The sequence below is a fragment of the Miniopterus schreibersii genome, assembly GCF_964146895.1.
Source record: "Miniopterus schreibersii genome assembly, chromosome: 13".
Lineage (NCBI taxonomy): Eukaryota > Metazoa > Chordata > Mammalia > Chiroptera > Miniopteridae > Miniopterus > Miniopterus schreibersii.
In genome coordinates this window covers 26492269-26510557 of record NC_138113.1, presented here as the reverse complement: position 1 = coordinate 26510557, position 18289 = coordinate 26492269, and the positions used below count along the sequence as shown (strand labels likewise).

The following is an 18289-nucleotide window of genomic DNA, read 5'->3' as shown; positions in this document are numbered from 1 at the left end:
CAGAACAAAACATCAACTTTCACTTCAGTATTGAATACTTGGTGTGCTTTGAACTCAGACACGGTCTTGGACAGTGTTTGCTGTTCAATCCCATGTGTAGTTTGTTACAGAAGTTTCCATTTATCTACTCTTAGGATCAAGTGGATTAGAGAAATATTAATGACTTCCCATGCTTTTGCTTTCAGTAATTTAATATCATTTACTTGAGCAATCACAGGAAATAGTGACTTCCGCTTTCTTCCCAGAAAAAAAAAAGTAAATAAATGACCATTTGTTCCCCAGGGATTATAGATGATTTTTCTCCTACCTAACAGGGCACACCTTTTATAAAAAGAGGCTTAGATTTCATTTGCTTCCCAAAGAAACACTGTATTAAGATGTTCGGTCAAGATCTGACCTGCAGCTGTTCATTTGTGGATATACAACAAAAGATTGAAATTAAAGGTGATACAAATTTGGGGCAGAGTTTGACTGTTCCGTGGGTAAGAGAACATATCTTTCCTGCAGAATAATTTTCAGAATGATTGCAGCCTGAGTGTACTTCTACTGGCCAATCACAAGAATTGAGAGAAAAGTTAGGATTGTCTCCAAAGTCCAGTACAGTACTCTCATATCAAAGCCTCCAGAATTGTACCTTCTCTGGTCCAGCCAGAAAGTAAAGCAGTGTGTATTATTTACTTCAGCTTTTGTTGTTGTTGTTGTTTTCAAATGCCACTTATAAGAAATTGCAGGAGGCTCCTTTAAGTTTCCCTAGAGTTTTATCTATCCAAATCTACAAAGCAGTTGTCCTTTGTGTGCATGCTCTTTCTAAACTGGAATGGGAGCAAGACGTTTGAGAGGCACCGAAAAAGAAGGCCATGTGAGTAAACAGGAAAGCTGAGGCAAAGAACTAATGACACCCTGACGCTCGCTTTCTGCTGCCGTAAGGAGCACCTCGGAGCCCTTGCTCTAACTGCCTTATGCTCCCTGTTTTAAGAGAAGAGAAAACCTCTGACACCTTTTCATTATCTGCTTTTGCTTGATGGCTCCCAAGCCATGCCTCCAGCCCTACCATCTCTTCCCTAAGCCCCCGTCTCCAACATCTGACTCCTACAGCACATTCCTATTCACATTCAGTGAGGTTAATGTTAAATGCATAATTTCATCTCTTCTTTCCAAATTATTACTGCTCCAAATTCCCTCCTTTCCTAGCCTGCATGGCTTATATTTTGGGACTCACCTTTTTTTTTTTTTTTTTTTTTTAAATTGTTTTGTTTTTAAACCAATAGTTATAAATTCTACTGTGTTGCTAAAGCCCTTCTTTTGACTTTACTTATCCAACACTATTTACCGGGGCCCCTTTGAAAAATTCTCTCTTCCGGCCAGGTCTACCCTATTGTGCTTCTTTCTGTGTTCATTTTGTCTTTCTGGTATACCTGTGCTGCCTTCTGTGTCTGCCACCTCTATTTATGTCATTATAAAATAATGTATCCTACACTTTTTTCTGGTCTAAACTCCTCCATGAAACTCCACCTTACAATCAAAGTTCATAAGGCCCATTTCGCATGAACCTTACAACCTGACCCTTGGGCTTCATATAATTCTTGTTTCTTTATCTGTTTATATCAGATTAAGATAAATTTATCAAGCAACTTTCCTGTTTATGCTACAGGTCCAACGCTGCTTGATTTCAAACTGAGTGTGTCAGCAAAGCCTTTTGAGCTGCTTATAGTGTAGTATGAGACACACTTCTAGCACACAAATAACTGCAAACTAAATCAAGTAAAACAAGACATGTAGACTTGATATTTTGACACTCCATAGAAGTGAGGGGACAACCTGGACTCACTCTTCTGTATCTCAGTGCAGTCAACATAGAATGAGACGCAGTGGAGACATACAGCCCTGACCAAACGTACCTATACAGCCACATCAGCAGCAGGGGTGGGCTGAGTGCATGCTACATCCCAGAGCTTGCACCCATTCTTTATAATCCTCACAGGTAGGCGTTGTCAACCCATTGCACCGATGAAGAATCTGACTCTTAAAGAAGTTACATAGCAGTGTGCCTACACTGAGATAGCCAGGAAGTGGCAGAGCCAGGATTTGTAGCCACATATAACTGAAATGCCTGTGCACTCATTGCTTATTTCTGCCCAACTACTAGGGATTGGATACTTGTGATATCGCCTTAGATCATTCACATACAAATATACGTACTAGTGTTAAAGATAAGGGTCTTCTTGAGATTAAAAAAGCCAAAACACCACTCCCCAAATGTTTGAGGTTATCTGGCTTTGTTTATACATGTTCTCTGCATCTTCTCCTAAAAATGCCCCAACTCCATTGTCGCCTTGTCAGTTGCGTGCATAGCAGATCTGGATAAAAAGCACTCATGGCTTGGAGAAGGGGTAACAGAATGGCTTCAAGCCTAGAGGAAACTGGCTCTTACTAGATGTCCATCCTGGCTCTTGTTCACACGGGGATCATTAAAAAGCATATCCCCCTTCTCATACACAGGATGTTACCTACAAGACCCATTAGTGCTAATGGGTCATTTTCTTTCTAGCACCCCAAGGATCAAAAGGAGAAGCTGCATCTTTGATGAAGTGCTAATGCTGCACAGGTCTCAGGCCACTTAAAGGTTTTCTTTGTTCTCTTCACATGGCAACCCAACCAGAGACATTAGACCAGTACCTGCTGTATGAAGAGTTTATACAGACAGTATTAAGTGGTGGTGCCAAGTGCAGCTTCAGTAATGAAAATGAGAATGATGCCCCTACTTACAACGCCAGACTCATCCACCTTAGTATGTTTGAGGCTTGTACCCTGCACAGCCTGAATCAATATTTCCTGCTCTTTAATAACACAAGGGAAAGCTTACTACTTTCCTTTAATAAGCTTTAAAAAGTTGTTCAGCAACTAAGTTTGCTAATAGGAAAAAAAAAATAGGATTGTGGCAAGAAGTAGGGAAAGGAAGCAAATGCATTTTAGAATTAGCTCTCTCCCCATCTGTTGCCTTACCTTTCTTTCTTTCTTTCTTTCTTTCTTTCTTTCTTTCTTTCTTTCTTTCTTTCTTTCTTTCTTTCTTTCTTTCTTTCTTTCTTTCTTTCTTTCTTTCTTTCTTTCTTTCTTTCTTTCTTCCTTCCTTCCTTCCTTCCTTCCTTCCTTCCTTCCTTCCTTCCTTCCTTCCTTCCTTCCTTCCTTCCTTCCTTCCTTCCTTCCTTCCTTCCTTCCTTCCTTCCTTCCTTCCTTCCTCCCTCCCTCCCTCCCTCCCTCCCTCCCTCCCTCCCTCCCTCCCTCCCCTCCCCTCCCCTCCCCTCCCCTCCCCTCCCCTCCCCCCTCCCCCCTCCCTCTCTCCCTCCCTCTCTCTCTCTCTCTCTCTCTCTCTCTTTCTTTTCTTTTCTTTTCTTCTTTTCTTTTCTTTTCTTTCTTTTCTTTTCTTTCTTTTCTTCTTTCTTTTCTACTGGGACCTCAATCCATCAGGTGGCTGACGGTATTTATTGAGAGCTCACTGTACGTGTAGCCCAGGTCCAGGCACTGTGGGAGAATGTAAAACAAAGACACAGTCTATCTTCCTAGAGGTGATAATCACAAAGAACAAAATTGGTTATGAAATATAGAGTGCCCCCTACCTAACTTTCAGTCCTGAGTTTTATATCTGAAGCAGTGCCAAGAATTCTTTATTTATCACCCACTGTTCTCTGTTACTACATTTATTAGGTCTGGAGGAGAGCTGAAATCTCCTAACACATTTGGTTTAATAAATGAATATAGGGAGCATTTTCTTGCATTGACATTTGACATGTAAAAGGATAAATCTCAGCCCACAATCTCAGATGTGCAAGAAATCTACCTTTATTTTTCTATTACTCACCTTGAGCTCTGATTTGTTGAGTTAGTGAAAATACAATCTCAGACAGTTTTAGTTTTCTCATTTCTCTGGGATTGTGTCTACATTAATTGCGGTGGGAGGCTTCCCAGGCTACCAATTTTGGGGGAGGTAAAGGGAGATTACACAGGAGCTGATCTTGGATAGTCTGTATTCATAGCTCAGGTGCCCATTGAATTGCTACCCAGCACCTTCATTCTTGTGTGCATAACCCTTCAGGTCCGTCATTTTCGCCTTATTTTTCTGCCGCTTGGGGAATTGTTCAGTTGTTCCCACACCACAGTGGAATATAGAAAGTTCTGTGAGTCTGTGTAAGCTCTCAGCTTGTCTAAATTTACCAGGCAGCCATTTCTGCTCAAGGATCTCACTGTTGCCTCCCTCTGGGCTCTCTTGGGGAAATGCACACAGATCAACATTACCCAGTAAGCTTACCTGTGATTTTGACACCACCCCATGGCTCACCCTCAAATCACACTATGTCTTCTTTTTGGCATTCACCAATGACTATATTCACATGTCTTCTCCTCCAACTCTCTCTCAAGGTTGCCCACAGGAGAGGCAGGAAAGCTCTGCTCTTATGTAATTGCCTGTATATTCTATCTGTTTCACTCTTCTAACGTCTTGGCTTTTAAGACTCAAATACAGAAGGTTAATTTATATCTTTAGTTTATGATTCATTTCTCTTCTCTGAGGCAATGAAAACACAATGGCTTGAAATTTAAGAGAGAGAAAAGTCTAAAGAGAGAAAGGAAATATGGAGAAAAAATCAAATATTTCAATAAAATAGTATTCCATTCCAGACCAAGGACATACTATCTTTTAATATTAGAAGTTAATAGTCAGTAGATGTTTTATATTCTCTAAGAGGTGGAGGAAGACATCCAGTACCTTCAGTACACATTATGCAGGACTAATGATATTCTAGTGTAATACTTAGAGTCTTAGTTAATGGGTCAGGGACCTAAGTTCTCAGTTTTTATGGCTAAATGACTTTCGGCAAGCTCAGTGTACTCATCAATGTAATTCAAGAGTGTTATACGTGTGGATTGATTTTACCCTACCTACAAGCTAATAGGTTAGCTTATTACTGTTTCCTGGATGCTGGCAGAATCTATAAGATTTCTGGGTCAGAGACCAAGGACTTAATTACTCATGACTAAACAAACAGCACAGGATCAGCATGGGTATCAGTTCTCCTTGCCCCCGATTCCCATGAAGACAACACAAAGGGGTCCAGGTAAACATTCGGAGGGTAAGGGGTTTGTGTTAAAATGGGGAAAAGGTATCAAGTGGCATGGAAGTTAGACGGAATGGTTAATGTGAGAGAAAATTCAAATGATAAAGGTCAGAGAAGTCACTAAACAGAGTATGCTTATCAGAACTTATAGACAGGGGCAGTGTACTATGAAATTTTGGGGTCACCCTCCTTATGTTCTGCATTGATTAAGTGCTTAAAGGACTAGAGTTCATTAATTGCATCTACTCAGTGTCATTTCGATATGGTGAATAGTCTGTGATAAGAAAGGGAACAAAATCAAACACAGGTTGCATTTTATTTTTTACAGCAGTGGCCCATAAACCTAGAGGCATGAAGATGACAAAGTAGAGCCAAGGGCTGCATTAGAGACTGAAATAAAATTGGAAAAAAATTATTGATAACTTGTTAACAGATCCCAGAGCAGCATAAAGAATTCAAAGTGGTATAACTTAAGCTAAAAAAATACCTGAGAAGGGATACAACATTCAGGTATATCCAGACTATTGTGGAGGTGAGTTAATGAATGAGATAGATGCAGGTTAGGATAACTGGCCTAAGCATAGTAGAAAAAGTAGTTTTAGGCCTTAGAGATAATTTGTGGTACTTCTGATTAACTGAAAAACCCATGTTTCTCTAAGCAGAAGGTAGATTTGCTAATAACCCCTATTGACTACTACGTATTTTCACTATGATGGATACTTCCTATATTTTTCTCATTTAATCCTCACACCCTATGGGGTAGGTTGTATTATTCCCATTTTAGAAATGAGGCTACTAATTGATCGGAGAAACAAAACAAAAACAAACAAACAAAAAAAACATTGTGAAAGCCACAGAGTTGGAAATAACGGGTCTCAGATTTCAATGTAGGACTCTGCAGCCACATGGCCCATGTTCCTTCCACTTGACCACACTGTATGGAACTCACTTCATTCTTTTGGTTTGTGCTTTTAGGAAAGTAACTAGTTTTAAAATTACTTTTTTCATTAATCTAATGAAGAGTAAACCTGCCTGTGTTTTTTCCTGTCCTACTGTATGTTTAAAGTGAAGGACAAGTTACTTTTTGTGACCAAAACTTTGATCTTCCCACAGGTGACTTGTATATAGGAGGCGTGGCAAAAGAAACCTACAAATCCTTGCCCAAACTCGTCCACGCCAAGGAGGGCTTTCAGGGCTGCCTGGCATCAGTGGATCTAAACGGACGGCTTCCGGACCTCATCTCAGATGCCCTTTTCTGCAATGGACAGATTGAGAGAGGATGTGAAGGTACTAGATTTCGGCATCACACTCTAATAATTCCAATTCCGCTGGTAAATAAATGAGAACAAATCTCTCTAGCCAGCAAAATTTAGTTCTGCCAACTGGTCAACCCCCAACTTCAGGCTTAGAAATTCTTCCTCATGCTTTTAACTTTTCATTTCATAAATCTTAAATTTTCTGGACTGTTTGCAAGCCTACACTCATGCCTGATGTCAAACGGGAGCTATATGCATGGTTCTTGTTATTTTCTGCTTCTTTGCATCCTACAGTTTACATAATTAGTGTGTTAAATCAGTTCTGCAATGCTCGCTTTAAGCATTAAATAGACACCCCATTTAGACTAGAAAAATATATTTATTCCAGCAAATGTTAATCAATTTGAGCCTGTTTTTTGAAGTATACATTTAATGGGATATAGCAAGAGTCTAAAGTTTAGATACCATTTTAAAATTCTGATTTGGTTTTTATCTACCCAGCAGCATGAGTGTCTCCTGGATATATATTATCAGTTTGTTTTAGCAAAAATTGGTTCCTTCTATTCTTCAAGGCTAATATCCCATCCTTCAGAAATGTGCTCAAGTATCTCCCTGTTCTTTTGTGCCTCCTTTCAGACTAACATCTGTAGGAGTACTTTTTGATTGCTGCTTCCATTTTAGATAATTTTCACTTCAACACCTCAGATTATCTGAGCCAATTCTCCCTCCATAAATGTAATTTAATCACATTACCCTGAATTTTGTGGCTCTGAATGTGTTGCTGCTTCTCCGTTAATGTTGAACACAGTTTGGGCCATTTTGAAAACTTTAGATTCATAAGGAAATTTTACACGGGAGAAGCAAAGACAGACATGTGAATTCCTATCCCCCAGGAGATTACACATCATTTCCTCGCAGCCAAAATAATGCCATTAGATTGAGCAATTACCTAAGTACAGGGAAAATTTTTTTTTATTTGAAAATATACTTTTTCTCTCTGCAACAGATATTTATTTCCTTGAAAAGTCAGGTGAAATGCAAACTGTACTTTAAACCTGCCAGAGGATAAGGCTGTTTAATGGACATCTCTGTCAAATTCATTTTTAATGTCATAGCCCCATTTGTTTCCTTTATTTCAAGTTTTGGTGTAACACACTTTTGTGAAACAAAGGGAAACTACAGGTTTTCTCCTTTGACCAACTTAAAGGAAACAACATTGTTAAGTGAATAAATTTCTTCTAGTGGGTAGATACAAGAATGTGAAAACAACTTTGATTCTTGGAGGTCATCTAATTTGTGAGAATACACACATTAAAAAAAGTACTACAAACTCTTCTGAAAATATTTTTCAAAAATAGGCCTTTCTACCAGTTGCTTGGTATGTGTCTTGTCATCTATAAAAAATGGTGGGATCAGACAGAGGAATTCCCAACTAAACACACACAAAATAGAAAACCATAAACACACATGATCCCCCACCACCGGCACATGATGTGAGTGGATAGGTGGAAGGGAAAACTAATGAGAGAAATATATATTGAGAAAGAGTGTTAGCAGAAATGATATTTGATGTTATTTTCCAACATAATCTAATGAGCAATTTGGTTAAGATGATTGGTTTCACACCCTCTTTGAAAACATTAAAGTTCTATTTAAACATTTGAAATTTTTCAGTAGATTACCTCATTGATTCCTTCCTTACTACCTTACCTAGGATGCTGTCATATCTGAGTTTTAGGAATTCTCACCCTCTTTTCCCCCCTTTTCCCTGTTTCCTTAGAATGTCACCATGCTCCTGCCCTTCTGCCTTTATGCTTTCCTCAGTTTTTAACTCCAATATCAATATTAACAACTTTTAATTTATGATTATTTCTATCATATATGGTTTATAGGAACGATCTCATGTGTGCCTGTCCTAGGTGTACTTATCACATACATATGCTTTTAGGATTCTTGGTCATATTCTAAACACTCGATAAATTATCTCTCTAAATATTATTGTCATGAGAATTTTGAGTCCAAATCACATTAGAATCACTTAACTTTCATATTCATAGAAATAGTATAAACTTGACATAACCAAATATCTTGCACATATTTTCCATAATTCCTACCCCAAAACACCTACAAATCTCTAAGCCTTTTCATGTAAGAGGTTCTTGGACTTCCTAAATATTCACTTGCTGCTTTTCATCTCTAACTAAATTTGGTTGGTAATAGCTCGTTTTGTTTATACAACACATTAGCTAGGGGAAGGAGCTTGCACATCCCTTTAGAATGTTTCTCAACCTTTAGCCAGTGTCAGAAATGCTGGTATAATTGTTAAAACCCAATTATGAGACACCACCCCAGGTTTCTGATTCAATAGATCTAGGGTGGGGCCCTAGAATTTACATTTATAACAAGCTCCTAAATGAAGCTGATGCTGTTGGTCTGAGGACCACTTTTGAAAAAACTGCTTGAGATGGCATTTTCCTGCTTATATAAGAGAAAAGGGAGACTGGTAACCCACCAGTAATCAACCTCAGTTCAGCTCAGGCAAATTAATTTCCCTATGTGAAGCCAGTGAAATACTTTTATTTATTCAAACACTCTTTGCACAGACTCCTAACATTCAGCCCCAAACTACATTTTAAATGACAGAAATACTTAATTATCAAAGCTACAACTGATTAAGCACTGGTGACATTAGGTCTACATATGCTATTTTAATTATTTCTCAAAACTCTATAAATTAGGTATCACAGACCTTTTCATAGATAAGTAGGTTGAGCCTCAGAGACGTGAGGTGACCTTTCTGAGATCACACAATTAGTAAGTGGACGATGGCAGCTTCAGACCCGAGTCTGCCTTACTTGAAAGCCCAGGCATCTCACCACTTTTAGCACTTGTTTCTTTGGCTTCCAGAGATAGTAGTTTTACCTTCACTTTCCTTTCCTTTCCAGACATATCCTTATTTTTTAACCACTTACTACAGTTGTCCTTGTGGCTTGTTTCTAATTTTGTTCTGTGATAAAAAAAAAAAAAAAAAAAAAGGAACATGATATAACTAAAGGGAAAAATAAATTCTGGGCTTTGTTTCGTGTAAATGCCTGTCAATGTTTAAATATTGTTCTAGAAAGTGAGTACTTTGAAAAATGTCTTGTCAGGCACAGGAATGCATTCTCTTGTAACACCTGAATATAAAGAGACTGTTGTGATAATGAAAAAAAAAATAATAGTAATAAAGCATGTCTTTATGCCCACATAAATTTTGCCAGGTGCCCTGAATTGCTGCTCCATAATATGGGAAGATTACTTTTTAGGGTTGCAGGTTTACCATTTCTAGAGTTTAGCATTATTTTGCAACTGTATTCTGGATAATTTTTACAAAAATAAAAATCTGGCTCTTCACCAGTTTTCGCCCCTGCTCTTTCCTTCCGCTGGGTAAATGAAGGAGCACCTATCCGCTGATGAAACAGTGCCTGCCCCAGACTGGGCTTGCACCACTCCTCGACCCTATGTTGATCCCAGAAGGAGTGTGCTAAGGAATATTGCTTTGTGTGGTTTTTTGTTTATTTTTAAAACAAATACTAATTATTTTAAGTCTCTAATGCCCATGAGATAAAGATTATTAGACCACTCACCTCTTACAAATTAGAAGAATAATGAAAACTGAACAATTCAGTGGTTCTTAGTTTTCTTACCTGTTGAATCAAATAACTGTTACATCTATTCAATGTCCCACTTATTATTATTAATAATAATAATAGTAACTGTTGTTATTCCTATAATAGTCATCATCATTATTATATAATTAATATTTGCAATATTATTGTTTCTGAACTTGTGAAAATTCACATAGTTTAGGCTAAATTCAATAGCTTCCTATGAAGAATACCTTTACTAAGAAAACCATAATAGAAGTATGATTGTAAGGAGCGTGTTTAAATAGACATTTTACCAAAACATTAATTTATAGAAAAGCTAATTTTAGATAATTCTCATTCACTAAAGCAGTTACCCCAAAGGCCCTCACTGTTAAAAGCATTTGATTAGGCTGGTGTCTATTTTGACATTTTCATAAAACCTGTAAAATTGTGTTTACTGCAAAATATTTTAAATCTTTACTCTAAAGCTATTTAGATGGACAGCACTCCATTTTCACCATTCCCTAAGTTAGCCCTTACTAGTTGGGTTCTACTGTGATAAATATGCACAGAGCAATTCATAAAAGTTAAAGGCAATTATGAACATAGAAAAACATGCAGGCATAACTCTGAAATCCTTAAGCAGAATACGCCTAACCTGGTAAGAGCAAAGACATTCCACATTGAAATCTTGTAAGGATTTGTTTCTTCCATCCTTTATTCTTTCATCCACTCCAAACGATACATTCATTTCGATGGTTTGGTGTCATTCAGCTGTTGGCAGCGAATGGCTGGCATTATTGTTTTACGTTTTAATTGCAATAGCAAGATCAAAGGCCTAGAGAGGAAAAAGTGGAAAGGGATCATTGGTCTGCCAATGACCACAATCTACACTGTATTTGTACATGACAAATATTGTCCCACATGTTCCAAATAAGCAATGCAGTCACTTTGGTAACTTGCTCATATCCCTCCGAGAGAGGAAAAACAGCAGAAGCCCTTTTAACTTTCCTTCATCACATGTCATCAGCTCAATTAACCTTTTTATATGTATATACACACCTATAGTAAAATTCTAATAAATTACTGCTTTCTCATTTTTGGCTTAAGACTTATGGCTGTTAGTATGAATTTATTTGCTTTACATAGCCTTTCTCTCCCCCTTTATAGCAGCATGCTTTTTGAATCTGAACTTTCTTCTGTGTCTGCCCCATTTCAGTACTGCTTACTAACATTTAATATATTTTGCTTTTTTTTTATTTTGCTGACAAAGTTGCATTGATGAAAGCTGACTTGCAAGGTAGATAGCCCTGTGTGTATAAAACAAGACTGAAACCCCATGATACACAGTGGAAGCCTCCAAATAACATTTTTTCTTACATCTCCGCAGTGACTATTGTTTGGGCTCAGATTTAACTTTTCTCCTTTTTGAACATTGTGCGAGAGACCTCGTTCTGTAGCATAGTTTGCATAAAGGCTTTCAGTCTTGACTGTGTTTGTATAGTGGTTCCCTTTAGTGCTTTGATCGCCTTTTTTTTTTTTAGTTCTTTGTTTCTCAGTGTTCTAGTTCTGATCCTTTAGAAATAGAATAGCATTCTTTTTACTTGTATGTTAAACCGGGGCATGTCATTGATACACAGGTCTTCATTTTATGTTTAATTGCATGAAGTTGTCAAAGCATGTGAATTGATACTTGCCAACAAACCTATCCGAAATGCCCAACAATCATAACTTTATCCATAGTTTGTGCAGGGAAACTTCTAGAAGCCGTAGGACATTTTTTTTTGCATACCTCACTTCTGTTATTTTGCCAATATTATCTCAATTTCATGAAGTTATGATCTCTATTTCTCATGGTGTCTCTCTTCATTGGTCAGAAGCTAAGGAGATCCATGCGTTTATCTAAAATCCAAATGGTGATAGAGAATTATGGATGAGGCAATGAGATTACCTGCCACCATATTCATACTGGAAGCTATGCACTTGCTTTTACTATTTGTCGGTTTAGTTTGTTATTATAATGCATTTTATCCTGTATTTGAAACTTCAGAAAACTTTCATATTACAGCTTCTGTTTCTAATTTAGGTGTGTGAACTAGAACGTTGAAAACTAGTTTGGTCATGTAATTTGAGGTGTTGGCAACTACTATATGTGCCCTAGCTCATGTCTAAAACTCCGGGGTTTTTTATAAGCACCCAAGTTTCTTCTGGATGGTTTTGCAGGGCCCAGCACGACGTGCCAAGAGGACTCGTGTTCCAATCAGGGCGTGTGCCTGCAGCAGTGGGACGGCTTCAGCTGCGACTGCAGCATGACTTCCTTCAGCGGGCCGCTCTGCAACGACCGTAAGTGCCTGTCCGCACGGGGCCGACGCGCATCTTTGTTTCTGTTACTGTCTGCCGTCCAGGCTCTGAGCCTGGGACTCTTCATGCTGTCTGTAAGTTACACTGTCATAAGCAGGAGAGGCCCTTGTTTCTACAGAAAGAACAATTTTTAGCACAGAAATACGAATCAAAGGTGCTATAAGCTACATGTCAGGGCGATGATGGCGATTCTTTGGTTTTCGATGGTTGTAAATGTTTTTTTAATTGCTAATGGTCACCTTGGTAAAAATAATGTGTTTATTTCCTATATGTGACAGTTCACCCCTAGTTTTTGAAAGAGACTTCATACTGCTTTTTATAAAGTCGTGTTTAATTTTGTAAGGGTACACCGTGATGGCTGTAATTTTAGCATATGGTGACAGGTCTCATGTTTTTGTGTCTTTCTGCATCTCTTCAAGCCCAGATCTCCCTTTTGCTTTAAAAACATGTTTGAACTTTGGGCTTGAAGAACTCTCCCTTATATTTCAGCCACTTGTAGGTTTCCCCCCCTTTAGTCTCACAGTATAAACATGACAAAGAAACAGTGTTCACCTTGTATGGTGGAATATCTGCTTGTGCCTAAGCTGTGTGACTGCAGTGAGGATCTGAGACTGAATTAACTGGTATTGAAGATGATGACCTGTTTCTTAACACTCAGATAGAGCGTGCTTTACAGCATTTCATCAAAACCATCAAAGCATTTCCCACCAAGCATTGCATTTCACTATATTGAGAAAATATTTCTGACAAAGCTTCCTGGTTGGAAAATAGGGCCTGTGCTTTATATTTTTAAATGCTACAGCATTTAAGGGAAGCCCTGGGATGATGGGTTCGGTGATGGCGATGATTGAAGGTTTGGGCTTCCATGCAAAGGCTGGGCTTGAGTGTACACTTAAAGAACGACTAGAGTTTGTTCATTTTGACCTTTTTCTATTAGAGACTCTGTTCATGTCAGCGGATATGTGTATCACAGCGTTGAAAACGGGGTCAAACTATAATATTTCATTGAACTGAGTTGTTGCCTGGCAATAGTACACAATTCACCATCTATCTTCAAGTTTCCCATCCAAAATATTGAATACAGGAATTACAAGCAATGAATGCAAAGTAAAATAGTACTTGGAAGACACTTGTAAAGATCATGCCACCATAGATGGAGAAATATTTAGTCTCCATTCTACCAGTGACATCTTCAAAAGAATTACAAGTAAACTTGAAGCACTAAACATGTGTTCAAGCTATCACACATTTGCAAACACTGTATTTCTACAAAATAAATCACACAAACAACCCCCTTTGGGGTTGTATGAATAACTTACAAAAGATTCAATAAATACTTATATGTACATAAAGCCAAGCAAATACCGTGTAGATGCTTTTAATAACAATATGTGTATATGTACACAGAATAGTAGCTTTTCCTGCATTTGCTCCTGCCCCACAGAAAATAACATAAACTTATTTTCAAGGACAACCAGAAGACTGATAATTTATTACGATTTTATTATGGCAAATTTTTAATCTTGAGTTCGATTCTGGCAGATATACGACCACATGTGGTAGCTGAGAGAGCTTTTGTGCATGAAAATGTTTTTCATTTTGCTAAAGAACTTTCTCTGCCCAAACTTTGCTTAATCTAGTTTCCATGTTTTACAAAACAGTTGTCATTTGTTTGTGTCAGATTGTGTATCCTCATATACTGGTTAAGTAGGAAGAATATAATTTTCTGTATGTATTGGCTCGACATTTCCTAAAGGAACATCGAGATCCTACTTTAAGTATCATGCTGTCTTCAAATCATTTTTACAGAGAATTATTTGAATGCTGCTCTTGGGTGATAGTAGTGGTGATGACAATGATAAGGCTATTTGTTATTTTCTTGTAAATAAGGTAAATGTCATCCAATAAATGTGTCTCCTGATATGCTTCTTGCACAAATCAGCATTAAAATTACATTGGAGGGCTCTCAGAATGCATGCATTTTGATTAAATCATTACCTCTTAGTGGATTTTCTGGAAATGTGAAATAGTTTCTTGGTTTGTACATTGGAGTTTTGGTGGTGAGGATATGGAAGCACAGATCAATCTTTAAAAGCAAATCTTGTTTTCATATGAACTATAATTTGTAGAAGGTGCAGTAGTGGCTATTACATCGAGGACATACAATTGATATGGCAGTAAAAGTAGCAGGCCACATTTTCTTCACTTTTTAAATTTATCAAAATATACCTTTTCTCTCTATCTCACTGATTCTCTATAAGTTGCATAAATATAATTAGTGTGATTCCTGGGGTTTTAACAAACTGTTTTTCTCTATAGAGGTTGACTTTAAGAAAAAAACAATTTAAGACATTTCATTTCTTAATGAAATTTTTATTTTCAACTTAAGTATTTATTCATAAATTCTGTGACTCCAGCCTTCAACTGCATACGAAACCAAAAAAAAAAAAAAGAAAAAGAAAGAGAAATAAAACTTTTTAAAAGAAGAAAGAACACACCACATTGCAAAAGAGACCCCTCCCCACATCCCCCAATAGACCTTTTAAATGTCGTCTCTCTGATAAGTTTCCTGGAGTGGGTAAGAGTAACTAGAAAATTCTATTTATGTTTGCCTGGAGATATAATTAACAATGGGAAGATGGGAATACTTTTAGTTTGTAAGCATAATCTTGGATAAATCATACTAATTAATGAACTTAAAGGAATCTTGCAAAGGAGAGGCGCTTAGGCAAAACGATGCCAGAGTCTCCTTCGAAAGAACAGTGTTTGTGAAACCCTTTCCTCCCCGGAAAATTGCCATCTCTACTCATTGACAAGCACAGTTGCCGCGCGTGGTGCGTGTGTTAGCGTCGTTCTTCCATGTCAGTACACGTCTCAGCTCCCCGGGTTATCGAGCTGGCTGTTGAGCACTCCCGGCTTGAGGTTCCCCTTCTCACTGCCCCCCCCCCCAGTTCTGTCTGTCCTTCCCATTCTCCCCACTGGAATATCACCCACTCGTCCTGATTCTCCCGACCACAGACGATCGTTTCCCTCCTCTGGCTTCTGGAGTCTTGTGGCTGCTGCCTTATCAGCCATCACTCTGCCTTACAGTCACCTGCGTGTGGTCTCACCTCCCTGTAAGACTACGTGCTCCTCTCGGGGACAGTAGCTCCTTATTTTCTGTTGGCTCATGAGCCACTGTTTTGCGTATCGTGTTGCATGTAACCGCTGATAGCAGCCACTCACTACGTCAGCGCTGGCCAGGTAAGTGACTCCTCGAAGGATTTCTGGCACCGCAGTGGCCAGCAGCGCGCTCCACGTTCAGCATTTCAGAGCTCATGGGCTGCCGTGCTCTGGCCCCAGCTTTCATTTTCACCCTTGGCTATTACAGGACCTGGCCATATGGCATGTTACTGCCGATTATCTTACTCGTGGCTTTCTGAACAACATGACACTTTCCCACCCGCCTCACCCTCGCCTGTGCTAGCTTCTCCTCTTGGGGAATGCACTCATTCCACCTGGAATACCTTCCTTTCACTGTATCTGCTTGAAGAAATATATTTGCATTTTCAGTCTCTACTTAAACTCTTTCACCCCATGGAAACATTCCTGGTCTTCTGAGCTGAGCCTTACCTTTCCCCTCTTCCAAAACTTAAAGCAACAGTTTTTGTACTTACCACATATTATAGCTATTTATGAACTTTCTCTGGGATGCAATCACTTATTGAGTACGTGCTCTGTGCCAGGCTTGAGAGTTTACATTCGTTATATGAAGTCTACATGTCACCTACACACGCTGGCACACACATACACCACCATCAAGCCACCATGCTGCAATAATCCCTTTCTGCTTTCACCCATTGGTCCAGAAAAGAACGGAGCTGTATTTGTTAATTTAACATCAGGCTGGGGAATATGACTATGGCTATGATCACATGGAAAATAGTGAACATAATAACATTGTCACATTACATTAGTATAGAAATGCTGTGTGCCAGATTACGGTTCTGCTTCAACGGTGTCTGTTACCAGGAGGGAATAATACATCATAGTGCTGTCATTTTGGTAATAGGACGGTGTGGGCACTACCACCAAAAGACTATTTTCAGAATTCTGAACTTTGCCAAAAGAAAATCTTTCTGAAAAGAATATATCTTTATATGGGAATTAGGAATGTTCACTGAAACAAAGATGAAATACATTTATTTTTATTTTTTAAAGATGAAATACATTTGACTGTGACTTGTTACCATGACATTTAAAAATATCTTCAGCTTTGTTCCTCACCTTCTTTTGTTGTTTGAAAGAGAATCCTACATCCAGTACCTGAGCATCAGTATCAGAACTACTGGAAATGAATGAGAACCTACACAGAAATAGGATGGATCAGAGTAACATCATTTCTCTCCCATTTAGAGCTGCCAGTAGTATTAAGCTGTGAGCTGATTTGCTGCCGACACCATTTAGGGGTGAATAAAATTTAGCAATTAACCATGTCCACAGCCAGTTCCTATGGTGAATGTGATAAATCTTCCTAACCTTGAATCATTCTAGCAGTTCAAAATGGGAGCCCTTAAGTTGTTTAAAGCAACTCATAAGCAATATTTACTGATAATGCCTTAGAAAAACTATCTATGGGAACACAGCATCAATCCTGGAATAGGTTAAACCATAAAGGATTAAAATATTGTTCGTACTGAGTCAAAAAATGCAATAAAGGCAGAAAGGAAAGCATGTGTATGATAGAGAAATGTTCTATATAATAGAAATGCTATCTACTACTGTTTTATATAAATGTATCTCTGTTTCTCTTGTTGGTAATACACATCATGAAAGTAGATGCATACAAGGAAATATTTGGTCTTTTCATATTGCAAGTGGGCAGTCAAATGACATTGTTAAGCTGTATCTACATAAGAAAATTTAAGTGCAAAGAGAACCTCCAAACAATGGAGTAGAGTGTTGCTGTATTTGAGTTACCCAGATTAGCCCCCAGCATTGGTCAACAGCGGAATGATCCATGACTCTAGGTAGTCTTTTCTATTCAGTGTAAACAGTACCAGTTTGGCCCCCAAAATCAAGAAAGAAGGCCCAATCAAATTCTTTTTTAAAAAATTATCTTTATTGTTGAAAGTATTACAAATGTCCTCTTTTTCCCCCCCATTGACCCCTTCTACCCTGCACCCCCCACCTCAGGCCTTCATCACATTATTGTCTGTGTCCAGGGGTCATGCATATATGTGTATAAATTCGTCGGTTAATCTCTTCCCACCCACCCACCCAACGCCACCTTCCTGCTGAGAATCCTCAGTCTGTTTTTTTATCCCCTGCTAGAACTCTCTAATATTTTTAGCTTACTTAAAACTCTGTGTGGACCTGGAACTGACTCTTATATTAGTGCTCTTCATCTCAGGTCTTACGTAAATATGGATGTGGCCTTCAGTGTTTGCATTTCAGTGGTAATGAGGTCCTGCCCCAGCCTAGCCCAACTAGACCAGGGCTCCACAGAGGGAAGGTTTTGCCAGTCATCTTGGTTAACTGTTCTTAAGGGATTACAGTGGTTCCAATTCTCACTAGATAATATTTCAAAGAGCTCAATGACCATAGTCTCGCTCTGAATAATGTTCTTTCTGTGTGAGTGCGTTTTGCTCAAATTTCTCACTTTGCTGTACAGCCCTAGCAACACAGCAGGGGCAGAATCCAGGCAGGGGGTGGAGTGTGGGAGCTGGGAAGGAGAGTGCCTGAATCTGTGGTGCACATTTTTGAAACTTGTGGCCTTTAGGTTTGCTTTCACTTTTTAAATGGATTTTACTTCTCCAGAAATGATGCTCTAAAAGCTCTTGTGAACAAAATGAAGATTAGTCATGCTGAATTTTCAGAATCCTGTATAATACTAAATAAGTTTAAACAGTATATAATTTAGTATCTATTTATTAATCAAAAAGATATGTAAAGA

General features: G+C 38.4%; 1 protein-coding gene across 17 annotated transcripts in view; it reads left to right on the top strand.

Annotated features, from left to right (window-relative positions):
- NRXN1 (neurexin 1) overlaps nucleotides 1-18289 on the top strand; it is a 916928-nt gene that overhangs the window by 465021 nt on the left and 433618 nt on the right. For all 17 annotated transcript variants that reach the window (XM_081155805.1, XM_081155804.1, XM_081155817.1 and 14 more), the window contains 2 exons: nucleotides 6222-6395; nucleotides 12217-12336. In XM_081155805.1, coding sequence (XP_081011931.1) covers nucleotides 6222-6395; nucleotides 12217-12336 — 294 coding nt within the window. The remainder of the gene's footprint in view (nucleotides 1-6221; nucleotides 6396-12216; nucleotides 12337-18289) is intronic.